The 24,888-nt window shown below is 36.1% G+C and overlaps 1 protein-coding gene across 1 annotated transcript in view; it reads right to left on the reverse strand.

Annotated features, from left to right (window-relative positions):
- Positions 1-23,538, reverse strand: part of Usp10 (ubiquitin specific protease 10) — a 61,158-nt gene extending 37,620 nt beyond the window's left edge. The window contains exons 1-3 of the mRNA XM_035374280.2: positions 23,384-23,538; positions 6,405-6,494; positions 4,056-4,098 (exon numbers count right to left, since the gene is read on the reverse strand). Of these exons, the coding sequence (XP_035230171.1) occupies positions 4,056-4,098; positions 6,405-6,494; positions 23,384-23,398 (148 nt within the window). The 5' untranslated portion in view covers positions 23,399-23,538. The remainder of the gene's footprint in view (positions 1-4,055; positions 4,099-6,404; positions 6,495-23,383) is intronic.
- Between the last annotated feature and the right edge of the window lie 1,350 nt (positions 23,539-24,888).

Here is a 24,888-nt window from a genome sequence, read left to right on the forward strand (position 1 = left end):
TACTAAGCGATAGAAAGCATTTAAAAAAAAATTAGCAGAAATAACTATCACAGTAGAAACATCCTAAGTTTATGTATTACACAGACACGGATGACAAAGGTTTTAAACTTAACCAATTTATTAAAAAACATTTAACAATATATATGAAAATACAATAAAGAAATTTGATAAATACAAGAAACTTGAAGTTAAGATTGTAACCTAGTCATTGCAAAAAAAAAAAAAAAAAATATTGTACTTGGTTAACTATTCATTAATCCCCAAGGGTTTTCTTTTAAGAATATTACACTATTAATGGTACAACAAATACATTACCTATTCCATAAATACTGGCATTCAAAAACTCGTGACAAACATATCACAGGGGGGGGGGGAAATGATTAACTTGAATTTCATCTGATTAAGTAAATATCCATGCTTTTAACTAAGAAGACACCTGGAAAAATTAAACCTTGAAATCACTTGTGTTTAAAGATTCCGCCCACCGCAGGAAACAACAAATTGAAAACATTGCCGCTTTGCCAAATCCTGAAAAACAAACATGGCACAAAGCAACGGCACTAAAGAGTTACTCAACACTGGATGCCATGCATCACAAGAACGTTCTCGAATGCGAACTGGAACAACACCCCAAAGAAAATAGGGGCAAAAATCATCTCCAAGTTAGAGCGGTGCGAGATATTTATACAAGTAGTAGATATGAAGTCCTAGCATAGCAGTAAATCAACTATCAGCACGACCCTGCTTTCCAAATGACATAATCTCGAGTTTCGCTTTTGCATATTAATAAAGCTGGAACAGTCCGTTCGTAACATAAACAGTGGCGGTGAATTTGAAGAGGAGGAAAATTTTTTTTAAATTTATTTCAAGGAGGAGAGATGAGGGGTTACAATATATTTGCAACAAGTATACAAAGAATACATGGATGGTGGAGAAAAAAGTAATGACTGTACAAACTGCAAAGGACAATTAGCCTCGACAGTGCGTGGTGAGAGACGGCTCAGGCGCATTGTATGTAGCCAGCGAAACCAAACATCAGCTCAAATTACCACCCAGTTGAATGATGGTGCCAGCCATGCAGTCAGTAAATGGACTGTGCAATGCTCGCTTCACTAAATGGGTTTCGAGAGCCGTCGAACTACGAGAGTACCATTGCTCAATGCTCGCCATCGGGCTGCACATCTTGCCTGGGAGCACAGAGACTGGTGTATACAGGACTGGAAACGAGTAGCATGGAGTGATGAGTCTCGATTTCAACTACTTAATGGCGAGGGAGGCTGAGAAAATGGCGTCAGGCTCATGAAGCCATGGATCCTGCATGCCACGCTGGAACTATGCAAGGGCATGGTGGCTCAATCATAGTCCGAGATGTTTTTGAATTGGCCACCTAGAAGACCAGACTTAAATCCTATTGAGCATCTTTGGGATGTTTTGGAACAAGGTGTGAAAGGCCATTACAGCACCAACGAACCATACTAAATTGTGGACCGCTTTAGCTAATATTTGGCAAGCCATTCCCATTGAATGTTTCCAGAAACTTGTTGAATCTATGCCTCGTTATGTGGCAGCCGTTATCAAGGCCTGAGGAGGCCCAACTTGTTACTACGTCGGTATCCCTAATTCAGTGGCATTTCAGTGTAATTCCTTTTCCTTTCTTACATTCAAGTCACATGCAACAGTTCTAGTTTTAATATTAAAGAAAGTAAGATGCTTGCTTCAGTTTATCCCCACGTCAAATTCTGCCATTCTACCAAACAAAAATTAAGCTTCTCTCTGTGCATTTTCCTTACACTCAAAGCCTGCTTGTCTCATTCAGCTTTGGGGCAAGAACTCACTGATTTGTGAACCTTTGCAATTCAAGAGGCTTACTATATCAGATTTAATCATATTTACATTTTTCCTGTTCATAAATTTTCTTATAGTTAATGAAATTAAAAGAAATGGCATATTTTTTTCTGCCCTAGTTAACCCTTTGCGACTCAGTGTTTACATAGAACACCCAAATTGAATCACTTCTGAAACCTTTAACTTCAACCGTAAATAGATAAAAATGCCTTTATAATATATTTTGAACTTTTCTTTTTAAATAGTAGATAGCAGCATATCACAAGGAGACACAGAATTTTCATTTATAATGTGTTATTAAAATCCACTTTTTTTCAAGTAATTTTCTCTATTTTTTTAATGATATAAAACATTTTATTTGGAAAAAAAATTAGGTATAATTTTTCTGGCTGTACTCCAAATTATTTGTTCTATATTTTTTTTAATCTTTCACACAAAAACCAGACGCAGAATCATTGAATGAAACCGGGTGTTCCATTAGCGGGAACACTGCGCCTTTAGCGATCTCATGCTGTTACGAATCAGAACATCTGTGCTTAGGAGAGAACATCCGTTGTTTACGTTTTCTTTTTCCGTTGTTTTGGGGGGCAATGAATTCAAACAAAGCAGTATTGAGGGGTGAGGTGTGTTTTGTGTTATGAGAGCCTTAATATTGGCATCTCAAATTTTTTGGGAGTCGTTTTTAGGCAGGAATTTTATTAGTAGCTTGACTCATCATTACTTAGACCTGAGCGAATTTTTTGCTGTCGCTTTTTAGTCTCATTCCCGTTTATTTTCAATAATTGTGTATAGATTTTTTGTGTATGTATATATTATAGGTTAATTTTTCTTTATTGCTAATATTAATCGTAGTTAATATTTTTATTATTAATTTTCCATAAATGGCGCAGAGAGATATAACTCTTTCCGAAGCGCTAAAAGTGTTTTATGAATTACCCTCGGATTACAGCCCAAAGATTTCCGTTTAAATTTGCTGTGTTCCCTCTGTGCCATGAAAGCGTCAGAGATAACTTTGAAGAGGCGACTTTCTTCAAGAGCTGAAGATACTTCCAGGCATAAAGTAAAGGTTTCCGGGGAAGAACGCTATAGTAGTGTTGAACACATACCGGTGAAGAGTATGCGTAGACGATGTGCACATTGTAGAATGAAGCAAAAGCCACACAAAACAAGTTTTATGTGTAAAACCCGCAAAGATGGTTTGTGCTTCCATCAAAAGGTGTGACTTGCTTTGAACAATTTCACGAAGCTAAGAAATAGGAAAATTTGTAAATATTTTGTGTATACAGATATTTATCTCATTTATCTGTATATATTCAAGAATATTGTGTATATCCAGGAAACCATATATACAGCCATAATACAGAGTTTTTTCATATACAAACACTTCTACTCATTTTTGTGCTTCACTGCAATGCTCACTTAGTCGCACTTTTAAAAGATCTGGCGGCGCAGCGTTCCACCTCATGGAACACCCACAGAATTAAAACGGTAGGTGCAATTTTTACAAAATTTTACCTGTATACTCCTTTAGGACTAAAAAGACTGCATACAACTTTTTTTGTTGAAATTCCAACGTCAACGTATAGTGCGCCGCAAAGGGTTAATGCCATCTTTTAATTTCACTGACTTCCTGTTGTTTCTTTTTTTCTTATTCACAAGTTACAAAAGTCCATGTATTTTACATAAAGTTTTGAGTTCTCTCTTTTGTTGTAATGTTACACTTATAAATGTGCAAATCCTGACATGAATTTTAGGGAAATTTACAGCTCTCATTGTCAATATAGCTTGGTAAAACCAAATGCACTTTGAAATGTTACATCAAGGAATATGAAGCTTATGTTTGAAGAATTAAAGGAAACAAATTATCTACTGCACAAAAATTTAATTCACAGGCACATGATATGGTGCTATCACCTAATATCCAAATCATGACACAGCATCTAGTGAAGTTTATGGTAACACTTTGCTTTTATGACAGTCAGCTTTTGGTGAATTTTCATATACATATGATGGAAGCAAATAAGCTTATATCACAGAATTAATAAATTCACAGAAATCAAATCTGAATGCTTAACAAATAAAAGCTGTGGTTAGCATTTCTTTACCATTATGAATGCCTGTCTTTCTTTTTTCAACTGCTAAGCATGAAAGATGTAAAATCTATTATAAAAAATGTAATAATAAATATATAAATGAATAATCAAACTTACCTTTTGTAACATGTTTTTCTTCTGGATTGTTATCCCAAGGAAACTGGAAAAACGGGAGAAATGTTATATTTTGTGGGAGGAAAAAAAAACCCATTTCAACACAGGATATTCTGTTACATATAACATACAAAAAAATCATACAGAAATGAATGCTTAGCTGTTTATGAAACAATAATAAAAAATACCATGCTGCAGGAATGAATGCTGAGTGGGTTAGTCAAAAGTCGTTAATCCGGACACCCATAATCCAGACCTCAAAGCTACAAACTTTCTGTGCATGCGTCAACGCATGTGCATACTACGTTCACGCATGCGATTTTAATGTATAACGGACGGTATAAGCTAAGCTAAAATAATCTAATTATCTATTTCAGTTAATGTTGCAGACTGCGTTGTTCCTTAATCTTCGAATTGGAACCGGCTTATTATTTTTTGCAGACTATTAGAGCAATTTTATAAAAGTAAGTTGGAACTTTCGATTATGTCAAATAGAATTTCCGATGCTGGATCTACAAAGGGAAAGCATGTTTCGATGTCCATCAAACAAAAAGTGGAATTGCTGCAAAAAATGGATAACGGCTCCTTTGTTTCTCTAACCATTCCGAAATCTGTTTATCAGTTTCACACTGCTCTGCGCGGGGTGGGGTGGGTGACGGCGTGGCATGCAATGAACTGGAAGTTGATCTGTCAGCACTATTCTTATCTTCAGGGCAGATGTTTTTATTTTATTCAGCTTATAATGTAGTATTTCATCTTGATGTACTCCGTCTTTGATATGATTTAAATCAAATTCCTCGTCATTATAAATATCACAAATACAAATCAAATAGTTTTCTGGTTTTCTAATTTCGACTATGCATAAAAAATTTGATACCCTTTAGATCATAAATGCTCTTTATTTCATAAATTATGGTTTCATATTTTTTATTTTATAATTTCTGCATGCCATTTTACCAGATTTAAACTGATGATTTAAACTCTTTCACTGATTCTTCATATTCTGTCCCGAATTTTTGCAAATTTTAATGAAACAATAATTAGCCATTAAAATCATTTATGTTTAAGAAATATATTTTCCCCTTTCCATTTGTAATGAAAAACACCTTAATATTACATTTATCTCCCTTCTCCATTTTCTCTGTGTACTAAACAAAGGCTATGCAAAACAGATGTCACATCCTATGCTCAGAGAACAAGGACCCACAATGAGTAAATCATAAGACACCATATGGTGCACATGACCAATGAACCAAAAATTCGAATTGGTTCTCCTCTTACATTATATTCTTTGATTGAGCTTGTCAGACAGAAGTCTGTTTAAGACTGATGCTATTATGGAATTTGAAATTCAGGGAAAGAGGAGATAAGATTACCTTATGAGCTTGGGGTTATATAGATGATTCATCTCTTAGGGGATGAATTTTTTTCCCTTATTGGTTTGTTTTGTTTGAACAAATTTTTTTTTTTTAACTTCTGTCCTCCAAAGGATGGTTTTGCATTCTTTGTAAGTCTCATGCAAGACTTCAGATATTCTTTATAAAAATTACTTACAGAATTTCTGCATTACAACCATACATATCCTGGGAGAAATGATTGCTTTTCCATTAAACACTAAAAAAAAAGTGACAGTATCTTTTTTCTTTTTTTTCCCCCACAAGAGCGAAGTTCTCCCGTGTTTTTTTTACTAATCTCTGCACTTTGTGTTGAATATTCATCCACATTGGAAATAACATGAGGAAATAACTGAAAAAGGTCCGGCAATAGAAGGGATGTTTGAAGAAGCATTGCTGAAATACTGCAATCTATCAACATTTGGATAAATACTGAATAAGAAGAACACTTTGAACAGACAGCTTAAATGTTTTGACTTTGAACAGACTGCTTGAATTTTGTGCTTAAATGGCTGGTGGCTAGGTATAATAAGAAGCAGAACAATACTTCTTCAGGAACAGAAACTGCATGCCACTCAATATATAGAACCAAACTTCAATAAATTCATTACAGTGGGTTTTCAAGGCACAAAATTTTTATCAATTAAAAATACTTTTTTCATTTCTAAACCAATGCAAGAACAAAATACAAAAACATCAACATTTTGTGAAGACTGGCATTATTTACAATAGCAGATCTTAAATTTTCGGACCCCTTTTATAAAAGCTCTTTTTTAAATGTAATTATTTTGACTTGGTGATAATTTAGCATTAGTTGCCCAAATTTCATCAAAAATTCAACTTATAAACAGAAAATTAACTGAAAAAGTTTATTTCTTATTTTCACTTTTGTGGGAAGGAGGGTGTTTAAAAATAAACATTAATTTTAAATGATTGTAACAGATGAAAGATCACTTACTTCTATTTCTGAATTGTAATTTGAAGAATGAAGTATATCATTCAACTGTTTGATCTGATTATCATCTAAACCATCCAAATTAAGGAAAAACTAGAAGGAAAAAAATTAAACAATTACATATGGATGGATATATACTAACATCATAAATATTAAGTTTTCAATATGGTAAATGCAAAATACTATTAGATACTATTGTCTGAAATAAAACAACCATTACTTTCATAAACATTAAAATGGAATATGTAATATTTATAAATGTACACTAATTTACAAAAAGATTATTAATATTCATTTGGCCAAGCCTGCCACATAATAGCTAAACATTTTCATATTCCACTGTTGAATTTTAAACATCTAACATTGATACTTTTGTATATATGCTATTACAAATAAATTACATTTATATTATTTTAATCAACCGATGTTTACATTTTAATATTCTAACCGTAAAATAAGACCTTATTAAATGCAAGAAATTTCATACCTGAACAAAACAAACTGTTGACACTTGTGGGAAATACAATCCAATGAAGGATCAAGGAAGTTAATTTATGGAGTGTGCTAGGCTAGGCCTTTAACTCCACATCATCAGAGATAAAATAATTACATCAAAAGAGGGGTTCATCTAATACGGGAAAATTTTGAAGCCTAATTATAAAAATAAAAGCTTTTCAGATAATGCCTTCCGCATGAGAAAAAGGTGAAACTCATAGAAAGTCTTTAAATTTTCTGTCTAAAAAGGGCCAGGATGAAATTTTGAGAGAGGAGTCAACATTCAAAAAATTTTGAAAAGAATAAAAAGGTGCAATACATTTCCTTGATTCTTAATATCAACAGTAAAATAAAATCCTTAGGACAAGCAATCGGGAGAATTGGGCAAAAAGGGCTGGGGGGGAAACCCGTTGGGCGGGTTCTAGTAGCAGTTCAGTGTGATACAGCTGATGCAGGAGAAAATTTTGGTCGCTATTTAGTGTGACGTTTAAAGGCCCCCTTAGGGGGGTCGAAAGCAACCTGTTTAGCGGGTGGAAAAGAAGCTATTGAGAAATTAAATGCAGACACGTGCGGCTGCAGAGATAAGTTGTCCATTGTTAAAGAAACGTTAAAAGACTCTTCTTAAAGAGTTAAAGAACAGGGTTCCTCCGGTCAATGCTTTTACACATTGTTAACGAGGGGGCGGTTGGGGTTTAGGAACAAGAGGTAAGCATCCACTTGGGCATCTGTATTCCAATACCGGCGCTGTTTAAAAGATAGTTGAGCATAATCAGGTTGTAAGATTGCTCTGGGTGGTCCCTTTTTAGAAGAGGCAACCGCAGGATCATATACCGGCAGGGTATGTAATACTGGATTTCCAACAAGATGGACGTTTTTGAAACATCTTTCCGAAAATCGCTGTATAAAGCAAGTAATGGGCATAATTTTGAGGTCGTTATGAATGTCATCGTTCCTTATGAACCATGGAGCGTTTAATATCTGCCGTAAAAATTTTGATTGAAAAATTTGGACGTGTTTACGGTTAGTCAGAGCAGCTGAGCCCCAGATGGGACTCACGTAAGTGCGATTAGGCCTTATGATAGATTTATAAAGCAAGATCTTGTTGTCAAGTGACAGGTCGCTATTTTTAGCGAAAAAGGAGCGCAGGTTGGCTTTGACAGCTTTCGAATTCGCAATAATTTTTTTAATGTGAAGTTGCCAAGTTAATTTTGAGTCTAGTAAAACACCAAGGTATTTGTTAGCAGTAAGCCAGAGAATAGGTTCACCGAAGAAAATTAAATTATCTAAACGAGGGATGTTTCTTCGGATGAATAAAGTGGCAGCACATTTAGCGACATTAATTTTGATTTTATACAGTCCGAGCCAGAGTTCTAAGTTTGAAAGGTAAACTCTGTAATGTAGAGATTACTATGGTGATGTTGGTATGTTGAGTTAGGAGGCCATATCGTCTGCATATAAAGCTAAATTGATACTAGGTGCCTTAGGCACGTCATTAATATAGATATTGAAGAGCAGAGGTGAACATAGTTTTATTCTGAATAATCAAGTCTTTTCCTTATAAAAGAATCAAATGATTAAAAGTAGAAATGATTAAGTAAAAATAATCTATCCATACGGTTTTAATTCATCATGCAGTAATATCATACCAAGTACCTTTTCCTTTCATTTGACATTAAGTTTTGAACATCTCATTTTAAATGTGTAATTTTAGGTTCTTTATCTTGAATTTTTGAGTACTAATTCTTAAAATAGTAACCCTGGTATAACTGTCTAGTTTAAAAGTATTTCAAACTTAAATTTGGATATGAAGATCAGATTGCAATTTTTTGCACACTAGAATAAGTTTGATCAATTTTTGTTCTGACCTCATGAAAGCTGGTAGTTTTTTGTCAAAGATGGAAAAATCCTGGGGGAGAAAATATTCTTTGCAAAAAAGTTAAAAATACTAGTAAAACTGAATTTGAATCTTTAGGGAATTTATACAGAACAGATTCACAAAACTTTAATTTTGCTTGAGGAAGGTGTTCTATTTGAAACAGCAATTAGTCTTTCATGGAATAAGCTAGTATTTCATTCAAGCAGATAAATAAAGGATATAAAGCAGATAAATAAGATAAATAAGGAGATAAGCCACAAAGCGCAACAGCAGGACTGTCCTTTCTCAGTACAGATTTCTTTTCTGAATGCAGCCACTAACATGACCAATAAAAAATAGGGGTAGGAAAAACAAAAATACGTTTTTTATTTAGTAAAACGAAAATAGCTTTTTCCTACTTTCTTGAACTCACTTACGAAGAGGGCTAAGCAGATAGGAAAAATACTTGTCATCTGACTCATTCTAGCAAAGATGAATCAAGGAGATCAAGGATAATTTTGAGAAGTCACATTTTAAAAATGCTGCTATGATATATAAATATTGTTGTGAAATACCCAGCTGCAGTAAGATAGCTTCCCCACAAAGCAGGGATAGGTTTGCCAGATTTGGTGAGATAGCACCCATTTGGGAACAAAATTGGTGATATGCCATAGACAGAGCGAGAACACTCTAGAACATATTCTTAGTGGTTTTCCTCAGGAGTGGTCTCAAAGGTAGATTAAAAGCTATATATACCCTGCTTGTATGCAAAGAGTGCAGTAGTAGGAGTATGAGATAACATGCTGATTGTTTCGGCATGTTATCGCAGTTTTTCGACAACTGTGACTGTATCTTTGGAAAGATGCCTTCGTGGAGATATAAGGAAATAGAAAAAGACTGTTTTTATATAATACACTGTGAGACTCCCATTGTAGTCAGTGTTTTTAATTACTAAAAACAAAATTGCTGCATACTACCAGTGTTTCATGGCTTTAGCCAATCAGTCACTGATGCTCAACATGCAGATGATTCCATCTAAGAAAAGGGATACCAGTATATAGTATTTCGGGTACTCTTCCGTTAGCCAGGTGCAAGCGAAAAATCGCCAAATTATGCAGAATTCCACCAAATTTCTTACAACCATAAAGGGAATGTTCGTTTGGGGCCATGTGCTCTATTCTCTGAATTCAATCAAAACAAAGCACGTTTTCCTTTTTTTCTACCATCTTAATTTTTTTTTTTTAAAATGATGAAAATTTGGGATTTACCCAGAACTGAAGAAGATGCAGTCTCTTTTTTTCAAGAGATAGTTATATAGGCAAAGAATGCAACATGTGATCAGAATCATGAAATGAAACTTGTCTTTTTCTGACAGAGTATGTTGGTGGTGCAATCTTTCAACATGCCGCAACAGCTTTCGCAATGGTACGTGGTTCGAATTGCCCAGATTGAGTTTTCTAACATCTTTGAGATTTATTTACAATTGGAGCGAAGAGATGACATCAGTCAAATGGTATGAAAAAAACTGGCTATGAATCATAATACGGCTGTAGATTGGAACAACTACTTAAGTTTGTATAGAGGTATTAACGGAACATGAGCAAAAAAAAATCGGTGGTCCTGAAAAAATAGTCGAGATAGACGAGAGCTTATTTACAAAACGAAAGAACAATGCTGGCCTAATTCTTTCACAACAGCGGATAATTGATGGCATTTGCCATGAAACGAACGAATGCTTTCTCGTTAAAGTTCTAAACCATTCTTTACCAGTACTGTTAGACGCGATAACAAATCACATCGAAAAAGGATCAATCGTCTATTCCGATTCCTGGAAGGGCTACTGCACAACTAAAATGTAAGAAGGCTACAGCATTTCAAAGTCAATCACGGTACAATTTTGTTGATCCTGACATGGTGTAAACAATCAGAAAATCGAATGACTTTGGAGCAGGGCCAAATTGAGAAATAAAAAACATCGGGGAACTTCTCGCCATCTGGACTCGTACCTCGCTGAATTTATGTGGAGAGAAGGAGTAAACGATCCATTTGAGCAAATTCTCAAGGACATCACTGTATTCTGGAAAAACCAATAATTATAAGCATTCTTTTTGCGTAAAATTGTTTTGTTTACAATTCATTAATATTTGTTTATAGTTGAACATTTTCGACTTTTATTCCGTTTTGTCATTCGCTTTGCTTGGCGCCTTGGCCCGTGTTTGGTTCACAATTGGCAACATTTGCACCCAGCTAACGGAAAAGTACCGTATTTTGTACGAGTTAAAACCATGACTGGAATGCAACTCGCAAAGCGTTGCTACTGCAAAGTACAAGGAAAGTGAAATAAACCTTATGATTTAAGAACATACTTTTGTTATTCAATCACAACTTCAGCAATGCATCTGAAGGCTATCCATGCAAGGCAGAATGCTCTTGTGGAGAACTCGGGTCGAAGTAGCAGTATTATTTACACATAAATACACACTAAAATTATTTACACATATGCAAAATTTGCATATGCGGTGGGCAAGTGCAGAATACGTTTTCGCCTGCGCGTTTAATGTATAACAAATGATGTAAGCTAAAATTATCTAATTATCTATTTCAGTTAATGTTAATGATTGCGTTGTTCCTTAATCTTCAAATTGGATCCCGCTTATTATTTTTTGCAGACTGTAAGAGCAATTTTATAAAAGTAAACTTGAAATTTCGATTATGTCAAATAGAATTTCCGATGCTGGAACTTCCAAAGGATCTACAAAACGAAAGTATGTTTCGATGTTCAACAAATAAAAAGTGGAATTGCTCCAAAAAATGGATAAAGACATGAAGAATGTGACAGAGAGGTTAGTGAAAACGAAAAAATTTCGATTGACAAGTTAGTCGGTATTCTCGGCACAGCAATTAACGGGACTTGAACAGCGGAACTTTGTAACTGAACAAGAAATTATGCCTGTTTATAGAATTAAGGAGAAAGTATTATCACATAAAATGAAGCAACTTAAACAACTTACATTGAAAGAAATGTTTAATAAAGTAAACAAATAAATATTAAGCTTATTTTTTGTAAATTTTGATACCCTTTAGATCATAATTGTTCTTTATTTCATAAATTATGGTTTCATATTTTTAATTTTATAATTTCTGCATGCCATCTTATCAGATTTAAACTGATGATCTATAATCCGGAAAAATCCATAATCCAGAATCGCCGAAGTCCCGACGAATCCGGATTAACGACTTTTGACTGTATATGGTATGGGGGCTTTGAACTAGGGCTATGGAAGGGGGCTAGCCTGTTGTAATGGATGATTTTAAGCTTAGAATTTGATGACTTACAGATCCGAACCATGACATCACTTAGCCTCTTTAGGACTGTGTAAGCACCGTTCCAGGATGATTGTAGTTGTAGATGAAGCCCTTTCCATCGAATCAGAGGTACTTACATACTATCACAACCATCTTAGCAGAAGTAGACAAATTGTCAAAAAGTGCCAAATTCTGGCAATTATGCACATAACCAGTCTTCTGGCAACCATGCTCATAACAATAATTTCACTCGAGCAACTCGTATGTGGGTTATTTTGTTATATTCTAAGTTCCAACAGTTCTTATACATAAATCGTGATATTATTTGCCTTAAACGTAATTTTAAAATATGATCTTGTGGAATTTGTCAGCAAAAGAAGAAACTACTGCAAAATTTTCAGTAATATGGAATTTTGCTGAAAAATTTCTAAAGGGAACAGTGACGAAATGCGTTTTCTAGATAGCGACTGCTGCTCGCAACTCCGAAAAAAAGGCAAAGGCAAAAATAAGAAACAATGTCTGAAAATGAGAAGAATGATCCGGTTAAAATACAACAATATGGAGCTGATTATATAATAAGACACCTGGAATTCGAAAAACGCCTGAATGCTGCCAAGACTTGAGAGGAAAAATAAAAAATTGTGTTGGAACACATTCAGGAAGTCGCTAAACATCTCAAAAAGGAACAACGTTCGGATCAAGTTCCCATTAACCGTACTATGGAAGTAGAGTGCACCAGACCTAAGAAAACTATGAAAATTAAGGAAAATATTGAGCCGATGGAAATCCCTCAAGAAAACCATTTTCAGATACTTCGAAAAATTGCTGAACAGAATCCGGAAGGAGGAACCAACACAGAAACCCCTCCCCCTGCCCACTGTATTTACCCATGAAGAAAGTGATTTGATGATGTTAGAAGAATTGTTCAAGAAAAATTTTTCCAAGCCCCATAAAAGCCAGATGAGAAGAAAATCTATTTTTGTCTTTACAAAAAACCCTGGACGATTATAGTAAAATGAACAAATTCCTGCTAGATAAGAAAATCCCATTTCACTCATATCAATATGATTGTGAAAAGTCATTACGAGTAATACTGAAAAATCTCTCCGCCTCCGTAAAGAAAGAAGCCATCTACCAAGACGAATGTACAAAGTATCCCATCATGAAAGTCAAACAATTCACCAGAAACCAGAAAGGAAAAATTTCTAAACTGCCAATATTCCTGCTTGAACTAAAGAAAACAACAAAGGAAGCATGATACATCAACTACATAATATGTTTAGTTTCAACATGGTAATAGAAAACGTTAACCTGAGAAGACTAGTTCAATGTTTTTGCTGTCAGCAATTTTTTTGTGGACAAAACCATGTGAACAGCTACAGAGAGTGCAGCGAATATAAGAAAAATTCAAGAAACATTTCATACCTCAACCTATAGCCCCCGAATTTACAGAAGAAAATTTCCCCAGCACAAAAACCTACCACAAAAACCTACCTCAAGTCATGTACAATGAAAATCTTAAAGGAAATATCACCCCACATACACCGGAAGATGTAAACGATGCAATAGCCTGGCAATAGATGAAAAAATTAACGCATTCCTTGCCACCATCATCTCATTCGCAGGAAAAATTAAAACCCCGAAAAACTCAGCAGAAAAAATTGCAAACTGGCCTCCAGGCAGCGATGTTGCTCATCCAATTTGCCAATTCTGAAAATTAAGTGAAGTTATGCATGCAATCCAAGACGGACCAGTAGCAAAGCAGATAGTGTACAGAAGCAAAACCCTCAGTATCCCTACAAATTAATCTGTTCTTTCTCTTTCAGATCAGCAGCAGTCTGATTGCTTTCTCGACAGACATCTCACTTGGAGTAGCTTCGTTTGTTTATGCGAAGACTTATCTACGCGCATTGAGAATTTTTAATTCTCACTTAACATCCCCCTATGTTATGGCAGGAAAGTTATATTCTTTCTCCACGCATTATATACAGGACGTACCTCCAGTCCAGGCACCTGTGAGTGAGTGAGTGAGAGATTATGGCGCAAAACCAAAGTTGATTATAGTGCGCCAAACGCGAGATGGGGTGAGTACAATTGATGAAATTAAAATACAATAAATAAAAACAAGTAGACAAATGTGTCAAATCCAGAGGATGAAGTCACATAAAAACAAATTAAAACCACACATTTAAAATTCAAGACACAATTTTCAAAACAAATTACATTAGGTGATAAAAGCCAGTCTCTTTTAAATAATAAAATAAATTACAATTCACCTCCCTTCCGATTAAACGGTCGAGAGGTAAGTCACAGCTATTAAAATACTTCTGACGAAGATTATTAAAATATGGACACTCAATTAAAATATGACGGACAGATAGACAAACATTACAATTTGAACAAACAGGCTCATTCTCTGCTTTTAAAAGGTAGCCATGTGTCACTCTTGTGTGACCAATTCTGAGGCGAGTCAAAAGAACTTCTTTACGATTTCCAGCAAAATCCCAATGCTCAATTCTAGGCTTTACATGTCTTAACTTGTTTTGACGCTGAACATCCCAAAATTGCTGCCATTTTTTTCGTATCTTCTTTTTCACAACACAACAGATGTCTCCAAAAGGGATGAGGCGATTGGACAGTTCAACAGCAGATTTGGCTGTGATATCTGCCAGCTCATTCCCTTTAATTCCCACATGACCGGGAACCCAGCAGTACAGAATTTCATATCCACGACTCATTAGGTTTATATGTATCTTGAGAACATCCACTATGACTGGGTTTTGAGTGTTAGAAAAAGCTTCTAAAGATTTCAGTGCACTATAGGAGTCTGTATAAACTATAAACTTTTTGTGGCAGAGCCTAGATGTACAAAAGACAATAATATATTGCAGTTAATTCAGATGTTAAGACAGAGGAGGCATGGTGCAAGCGTCTGCCCTCCATGTGGTCTTCAATTACAAATGCCATCCCAACATGATCTGTTGACTTGGATCCATCTGTATAAACTGGAAGATAACTGCTATATTTGTGCCTGTGCTCAGCGAAGAGTTGTCTATAAATGATGTCATTGGTGCTTGCCTTGACGTGATGCTTGAAAACATCAAGAAGCTGAATCCGTGCATTTTCCCAAGGTGAGAATTCAAAATTCTGTACTGCTTGGGGGCGCATATCAGAGAGGGAAAGTTCCTCAATGATAGGGCGAACTCTTAAAAGAAAGGTAGGAACATAGGATGGACGTGTTTCAAATAAAGTGTTACACACATCATCAAGTAAGTACAGTTTATTGGGATGTTCAGGTTGTGATAGAATATTAAAATATTGCAATAGGGACAATTGCTCACGCCTCAGATAAAGTGATGGTTCGTTAGAGTCAACATACAGGCTCTGGACAGGAGAAGTTCTGAAAGCTCCTGAACAAATCCGCAGAGCTTGATGGTGAACAGGATCGAGTTTTAACAAAACTGATGACCGAGCGGATCCGTAAACAACTGAGCCATAGTCCAGTCTAGAGCGAAACAGAGCTCTGTAAATGCGAAGCATGGAGCAACGCTCTGCACCCCAGGAGGTGTTCGCCAACACTTTTAAAATATTTAGTGTTTTTAGACACTTCTTTCTCATGTTTAAAACATGAGGAAGGAAAGTCAATTTCTGGTCGAACGTCACTCCTAAAAATTTTACTTCGGGCGCAACTGGAATAAACGAACCATTGAGATATAACTCAGGTTCAGGATGGAGACCTCGCTTCCTACAAAAGTGCACACACACAGTTTTTTGTTTGGAAAAAGTAAATCCCTGTTTGTTTGACCATTCTTGGATCTTATTCAGAGCTATCTGCAACTGCCTCTCTACGTATCTCATGTCTGCCCCTCGACAGCTAATCTGCAGATCATCAACATATAGAGATCCTAAGATGGTGGAGGAAGTTCTTTTAGTACTGAGTTTATTTTTAAACTAAACAGGGTTACACTAAGCACACAGCCTTGAGGCACACCCTCTTCCTGTTGAAACACATCCGAAAAAACAGAGCGAATTCTTACTTGAAAAGTTCTAGCGTTCAGGAAATTCTGAATGAAAATTGGTAGGTTGCCGCGCAAGCCACTCTCGTGAAGATCGCGAAGTATACCGTATCTCCATGCCTTATCATAAGCTTTCTCTATATCGAAGAAAATTGAGACAAGGTGATTTTTTCTTACAAAAGCTTTTCGAATGGATGTCTCTAAGAGGAGCATGTTATCTACGGTTGTTCTCCCTTTTCGAAAACCGCTTTGATAAGGTGATATAATATTATTTTTTTCCAAGAAGTAGACTAGGCGGCTGTTTACCATCTTTTCAAACAGTTTGCAGAGGCAACTCGTAAGGGCAATTGGCCGATAGTTGGAGGGATTCCTTGGATCTTACCCTGGCTTAGCAATAGGAATGACAACAGCTCTCCTCCATGCACTGGGAAAGGTACGCTCCTTCCACACCCTATTGTAAAGAGTGAGAAGGGCATTCAGTGACTTATAGGACAGATGCTTTAGCATTTCGTAATTCACGCCATCAAGACCCGGAGAAGACCTATGTGTCTGCAATAAAGCTCTCTTTAATTCCACCATAGTAAATGCTCTATTGTAAGGCTCAGATTTGGAAGAGTTGAATGCGATGGGATTTATTTCAGAGTGCTGCTTCATAGAGAAAAATGCAGGTGTATAGTTTCTGCTGGAAGAAACGGCAGCAAATGTCTCACCAATAGTATTCGCAATTTTTTCTATGGAGCTAATCACTCGGCCATCTTTTTCCAAAAAGGAAACTGAGTGGTCTTTATATATGCCGCATGCTTTTCGAAGTCTTTCCCAAACCCGCTTACTAGGCGTGGAGGATGTTATTGACGACACATATGAAATCCAGGAATCCCTCTGGCTCTGCCTTCTTACTTTTCGTGCATTTGCTTTGGCTCTTTTAAAGGCTATGAGGTTTCGCAGAGTCGGATATCTATGAAAAATACCCCATGCTTTTTTCTGTTTTTTCAGTGCTTCATGACAGTCGCGATTCCACCACGGTTTCGAATATTTTAGTATTTTTCCTGATGTTCTAGGAATCGAAAGCATAGCTGCCTGAATAATAGTATTAGTAACAGCTTCCACAGCATCATCGATATGCACATCTTCTACCATTTCCTCTGTGAGCTCTGCGGAGGAAGAGAAGAGTTCCCAGTCTGTCCTGTCTAGTATAAACCGAGGGAGTCTCGACATGGGGTTTGCTCCTCTTCGTGCAAGAGATACAAAAATGGGATAATGATCGCTGTTGTACAGGTCATTTCCGACACTAAAAGTGCAAAATGGCAACAGAGACGGTGAACAGATGGCAAGGTCGAGAGCGTGGAATGTCCTTGAAGGCTCATGGAAGTAAGTATCCTGCCCATTATTCAGGAGACAAAGGCTATGATCTTCGATCATCTGCTCAATTTGTCTTCCTCGGCAATTTGTATCTTTACTACCCCAGAGCGGACTATGGCCGTTAAAATCTCCTATTATGATGAAAGGCTCAGGCAGCTGCTCTAAAAGACCATTTAAATTTTGCTGATCAATATGCTCATTTGGAGGCAAATACAGAGAAACGACTGTAACAACAATATCAAAATTTGTTCGAGTAGCGACAACTTGGAGGGATGTCGTCAAAGAAAGCACATTTGAGGGATAATCCAGTGAGGTGAGGAGACCTACACCTCCACTGGCACGCTCACCTGCAAGGTTATCTTTCCTGACGAAGGAAAACCTCCGAAGTTTTGCCTGTTGTTCTGGTTTTAGATTTGTTTCCTGTACTGCGAAGCATACAGGATGATAAGCATTAATTATGGCTTTGATGTCGAGCAAATTTCGGTGGAAACCGCGACAGTTCCATGAGACGAGGGTGGCCATTATGTCTGGTTTTTGTTCTTTCTGTGCTCTTGTTTGGTTTTTCGTGGAAGTAGATGCCTGGGAAATTCTAGACCCTCCTCTACTTCCATAGTGTCTGAATCCACAGATTCAGAATTCATTTCGTCAAAAGAGCTATTGCTGGAACTTCTATTTTTATTTGATACTTTTTTAGTGGCAGTTTTGGGTTTACTTTGAATGACTGTTTCTTTATTTTATATTAAATGAGTTGACTTTTCTGTTTTCTTGGTGGATGTAGTCGGTTGGGTTTTATTTGGTTTAGTCTGCGTGCCTATTGATGTTTGGGTGGCAATGCTACGTGTTGTTTTAACTGCACTGGCATAAGATTTGTTTGATTGGAGCTGTGTGCTTTGAACTAGTTTTCTGGCTTCAGCATACGAGATGTTCCTGGTAACTTTAAGAGTCTGTACTTCTTTTTCGGATTTCCATTTTGGGCACAGGCGTGAAAATGCTGGGTGCTGACCCTTGCAATTTATACACGAAGGCGCAGTGGTACAATTTTCGGAATCGTGGCCAATCTGTGAGCATCGGGCACATGTGAGGCTGCCACGACAAGTCATCTTAGAATGGCCGAAACGCTGGCACTGGAAACATTGCATAGGGTTAGGAATATAAGGTCTTACAGGAAGATTTAGATATCCGGCCTTAATATTCTTAGGCAGATCAGGCGTGTTGAAGGTAAGGATCACGTGTTTTGTATCGATCAACTTACCTTCCTTTCGCATCTTGATCCGCCTAGCACCACAGACATTTTGGTCAGCTAACTCGGAGACGAACTCTTCTTCTGAAACACACAGAAGGTCGATCTCCGAGATCACACCTCTACAAAAATTAAGTGTTTTGTGCGCTGACACAGTTATAGATATTTCTCCAAATTTGGTTTGTCCGGAAAGAGAAGCAGACTGGGTGGCCGACATGGTATCAATAAGCAGGTCTCCTGACCAGAGACGCTTTATGTTCCTTGGCTCACCTATACATGAATGTATATATTTGTTTACGAGAAAAGGAGACATCTTTTGCAGTTCACCAGAAGGACTAGAGATAACAAGGAAGCGTGGACAATCAGTAGATTCTTTGGCATTTGCATTGGTTTGGATCTTCTTGGTACTGGATTTGTCAATAATTTCAGTATCTTTGTCATTTGCATCTGTACGGATCTTTTTGTTAATAGATTTGTCAACAATTTCAATTTCTTTATTCGTTTCATTTGACTCGGTTTTTTTTAGAATGAATAAAGAAGCCATATTTGAAAGAGAAAAAAATTCGGGTCCGACGGCCCCGCCCACAACGGAGCCCTACAAGGGAACACAGATTCCTGTGTTAGGGCTAGCCGGACCTATACGCAAATTGAAGCCCCACAGTCGGCTTTCCCGAAAGCAGGTACTCCCGAGAGCTTGACCCCAAGCCACTGACACAAGGACTAGTGACTAGCCGATTGACACCCGTGAGGACGACTAAGGTGCCTCCCGTTTAGCTGAAGCAGAGGCCAAAGCAGTGTGTTGGGGACAGTACCTCGCCCCTCAACTACCAGGACCCTCCTTTCCAGCGACACGGGTCTCCACGCACGGCAAACACGTGGGCAGTTTTCTCGCCACTCGAAAACTAGAAACAAGGTCTGTTCCAGCCTCTCGTGACGAGCCCCAAACTCCGTAGAGAGAAACCACAAGGGAGAAGGGAAGGGAAAAAGTTCCAGCCAAGAGGAGAGGAGACGGAAAAGAGGATAGATCACTGGGGCTCCAGGATCATGACACCCGTCTCACCGAGAAGATGATCCCCTGAAGGGCTAGGGTACCTCGGGATTGCCACACCCGTACTCACAAAAGTGAGCCCCCTGAGGGGTCCAGGCACCTGTTACCATGTGTGTTTAGCACTCGAGTCTTCAAATACAAAACGAATCCCAGAAAGCCCAATATTGTTTTGTCATAGAACTCTAGATTGAAATGTCCTGACAGGTAGGTTTCCTGTTTGAAGACTCAGTAAAAATATATTTACGGGTGCCCCTCGGCGAAAACTGGCAATTTTTTAAGGTACATGGATACCGAGCTGGTGCAATTCTTTGATAAAAAATCACTGCTACACAAAGACAATATAACAAGTATAAGAACTGCACAAACTCGGTATCCATGTACACATCGACCTATTTTCACTTTCAAAAAATCAGAAAATTGCACAAACGTGGCATTGTGCACTCCCTGCACTTTGCCCATGTACACATCGATCTATTTTCACTTAAAAAGTCAGGGAAGCACCCAATTCTACAGTAGAGCCAAACAAAAAAACACATGATCTCAATAAACTGCATTTTAAATCAAACAATAAAATAACATAAAAAAGGAAATTCATCTTCTAAGCACTACATAAAGCAAATATCCACTTCCTTATTTAGAAATTTCTGCATTTTCAGTCTGTGGCACACAAAATTCTTTAACAGCATCCAAAAACTTCCTAAAATTATTTGAACTAGAATTCGTATATCGGCATCACCACATAAATTCACAAAAATAAGAGTCAAAAATATCCTCCAGCATTTCTTACATGAACTTTTCTTATGACAAACCCATGCAAAGCCATCTGAATGATCTTTACGTTTGACCATACGCATTCCTAATGGCTACTAAGCAAACCTTCATTTATTTACATATCAATCTCTTTTCTCCTTTCTTTCCAAATCATACAGAAACTTCAAATTAATTTTACCACATTCAGCCATTCTTCCGTCTACACCACAAAACAAGCAATTTACTTCCAAGCAATGCACAAAGCCCTTACAAATCTTTTCCCATCATTCAAAATTTACTGCAATCACGCAAGCGATTATGTCATAATACGGTTTCCATAACATTCAACTACTCAGGTTACCATAAATAAAACAACTTCCGTGATAATACAAGGGACACCCTTCAATCTACTTTAACCAAAGACTCTTCTACTATCACAATTACAGGTTTAACTATTCTTCCATGATTTCATCACTCCCAGCTGATGTTAAAATTCTAACCTGATGTGTGACCAGATTAACCAGTTCATATTTCACTTCAACTCTGGAACAATGTTAGCAGCTTTCTGCACAGTTTCTTCTAGAGAAGAAATTGGTGTTTCCATGTGATAATCCTTTCTGATGATGGATAATGTCATATTTTCAGTCTCTGTATCCATCTGATTATTTGGCTTCAAAATTCTTGAAATTTCACAGCCAGGTCAATGACACATGCCCTGCGAGAAGCAGGAATTTTCTGCCATAGAGGTAATAGTGGATAGGTTCTATAGCTTTAACAATGGGGAACAATTCTTTTCAGGTGACACAGTAATTTCTCTCTGGTTTAGACCAACACTTGCTCCAGGATGCTAAAACACTTTGACTGTTTATTTCTTGGAACAAAACAGCATCAATACTCTCAATGCTTACATTCGTGTGAAGAATAAATGGTTTATCAAGCTGAGGATATGTCAAGATTGTCGCAGATATTAAAGGTCCCTTCAGTTTGTTAAAAGCATCCTCACACTCTTTTGCCTACAAGAACTCTTGCTTGCTGGCAGTTTGTGAAGGGATCTTGTAATGGAATAAAAGTCCTTTACAAATCTCCTGCAGTATGTGCAAAGCCCTGGGAAACTTCTCAGTAGATAGACATTTTTTGGCCACCTCTAATCTTTAATTGCCGACACTTTTACTGGATCCGTACACACACTTTCGGCAGAGATAACTTGTCTGAGGTACGTCACTTCCTGTCTTTGACTTGTCATTTTGGCTTTGTGTAGCGACGCAAAATTTGCGGCTACACAAAGCCAAAATAACAAGTCAAAAAGAATTGTACAAATTCGGTGTCCATATTCCGCAAAAAATCACCAAGATGCACCCGTAAATATATTTTTACTGCAGCGAACGCCGCTTTTTAATGTATAAATTTATTATAATTAATGCTTTTATTAAAAAAATTATTTGATTTGAAATCCACATATTTAATCATCTTATTAAAATCACTGAAGTTCTGCTTTAAACTAATAGCAAGTAAATACAAATAAAATTATTATTAAAAATATATGGCAAAACTGGCATTCTAAAAATTGCATTTACAGGTAATTAAACTTTAAGGCGACGATCAGGAACTTTTGAAACCCATTGCAAGATCAACAAAACATGTTATTATTTAAAGTTCTTTTCTTATGCATTTGTGTTTTCATAATGTGGATCATCTTGAGAACTTACTGAAATACCAACATCACTGAAAACCTGTTTTAAACTTATTGTATAAATGCCTACACCTCTCTTTATATTATATTTAAAGTCATAATTTAAGGAGATAAATATTTTGCTCCAACACATATTCAAACATTATTTTGAACTTGGATGTTTTATATGGCCATACGGTTCTTCTATCAGGAAAAGTATTTAACTCTTTACTGAAGAAATTTTCCTATTTCTAAATTTTTCCATATAAATCAAAATTACAAATGCTATACTTTTGATTAAATCTCTATTTTTAAACTGTCGGATACAATACCCACTTAAATATATTACAAAAAACTTGTATTTTTATATATTCTGTGAACATAATAGAATGCAAAAAGAAAATGGTAAATATAAGGAATTACTACCTGTCCCGCTGCGTTAGCAATATGTTTATCTATTATTAACCTTAATACAGATAAGTAATGAGTAAAATACGAGAAAACATTCAATAAAATTAGTTTTAATATCTACCATTAAGTTTAAATCTTAAAATAAAATAGTTTATAATTCTCTGCATTTGAATAAATAAGTCGTTCCTTCTTCCGCTAATAATGATGTTAGACACACGTGCTATATTTCTATAAACGGAAAATATTAGTCTATTACTTAAGAATATGTCAGGAAAACGCGCTTCTCTAAAAAAATATATCTAGAAAACCATATAGCAAGGTTAGAGGCTAGAAAATTATACTCGCGATGCTTCTGACATCAATCATAGAGAACTTAATAGCCTGGAAGTAAAATACAGAGGGCACATGCTAACTATTAAAAGTGATTTCACATACACAGATAAGGTAACTAGAAATTTAATGACATATTTGGTTACTAATCACATGTTACAATCTTCTCTTAAAAGAAAAATTAGAAGAAATACATAAAATAACATGCCCCGTTTACAGTAAAGTAACTCATCTATCTGCTTACTAAAATTAATCATAAGGTAAATAGAAGTCAAGCAAAATACAAAACCTGCATAAATAATACTATTACGTACGGATGTGGGAATAAACTATGAAGTTTAAAAAAATTAATTCACTGAAACAAAGAAAGCAGTAATATGGCTAACACTGTGTCAGCTTTAAGTATCGTTCACACAAATGCAGAATAACTTTCGTACTTTTAACAATGAAAATCTTTATAGTTAAATATGAAGGTAATTAAAAGAAAATGATGAAATACTTACTAAACCGCCTTCCATAGTGAACTCAATTTCAGATTACTGTTTCCGCATGGTCTTGCTACAAAATTACCACATTCGACTCCATGACTTTTTTTGCTAGATACAGTCCCAGTTAGCACTAAACTTTAAGAAAAGTTTTCAACTTTGAGGCTGAATTCGAAGTTGTCTTCTTCCTGATGCATGACGTAAAGATGAAAAAAGAAGAAAAAAATGCCTGTAAAGGGGTAAAAAAAAAATTTAAACTTATATGCTTCCGTAAAAATTATCCACAATAAAATGCTCGTTCGTTGCGAAAAGGCCTTCACAAAATTTAGGTATTTTCGGTCTATTTCACGTTATTTTTAACAAAGGCGCTTCTAAGGATTTCGAAAGCTAATTAAGCATTCTCCTCTGGAAGTAAAAATGCGTATGTTTTAAATCACAATCGAAAATATTACTTGAATCTGAACATGTTTTCTTCTCATCCAATATTAAAAATAACAAAAAGTAATACTTTGGCAGCTATTTATGAAATGTTTATTTTATTATTTTAATTGCACTGATTAATGGAGACAATGCATACCAAAGCAGCAAATTCAGTATTTTGATACATATTTCTATAATTAAGACACAATAACACGCAGAATAAATACTAATTCAGAAATCAAACAACAAAAATCAGCGTTATATTTTCATTTTGCGGTTTTGCAGCTGAGGATGGTGGTTCGGTAAAACCATCGAAACTACTCTTGTGAAAATTTTGAAAATATAACGCTGATTTTTTTGTTTGACTTCTGAATTAGTACATATTTCTATATTTCCTAATTTAATTACTGAAGACATGAAATCATGGCAAACTGAAAATAGTTATATAAAAAAATTGAACATATCTCAAATAGCTTATCATCTCGTGAAATCCGGTACAGGTTCATATGCAAACCCTCCAAAATAATTACGGAAGCACTACCTACGAAGTTAATGATATCAGTTCCATTTCTTAGATTTTTAAGGTAATGAAAGAAATTAATGAAATATTCAAAGGGCTCCAGCTATGAGATATAACCAAGAAATTACCTACTAGAATACCTGAGATCCGCACGGTTGAAGATTTCCTCAATAAATTATTCATTCTTTAGGACATCTTCTAGATCCCTAATTAATCACTTTTGCGAAAATTTGTAATGTTTATTACCACAAAGGCTGTTCACACATTTTTTTAGACGATGTATATTGTATTCACAAAACAAAATTACATAAAATTCTTGTGTTTTAAATGTTCTATTTGACATCCCTTATTCTGAACTATATTTCGACACCGCAATTTCCAGGATAATAACGCCTTTTGAAGTGGCAGAAGAGGTATCTATCCCATTCCTCCCGAACAGCTTTCCAGAGTCCTGTTAGGGTTTGGGGACAACGTTTGGATAATGCAGTTTTTAAAAGTCCGAAAGCACTAAAATCCATAGGTGACACATCGGGAGATATAGTAGGGATATCAGTGAAGGGTACGGCCTTGATACCAATTTTTT

The sequence above is a fragment of the Stegodyphus dumicola genome, chromosome 4 (genome assembly GCF_044657685.1).
Source record: "Stegodyphus dumicola isolate Sdum_Otavi_A_Nest chromosome 4, ASM4465768v1".
Lineage (NCBI taxonomy): Eukaryota > Metazoa > Arthropoda > Arachnida > Araneae > Eresidae > Stegodyphus > Stegodyphus dumicola.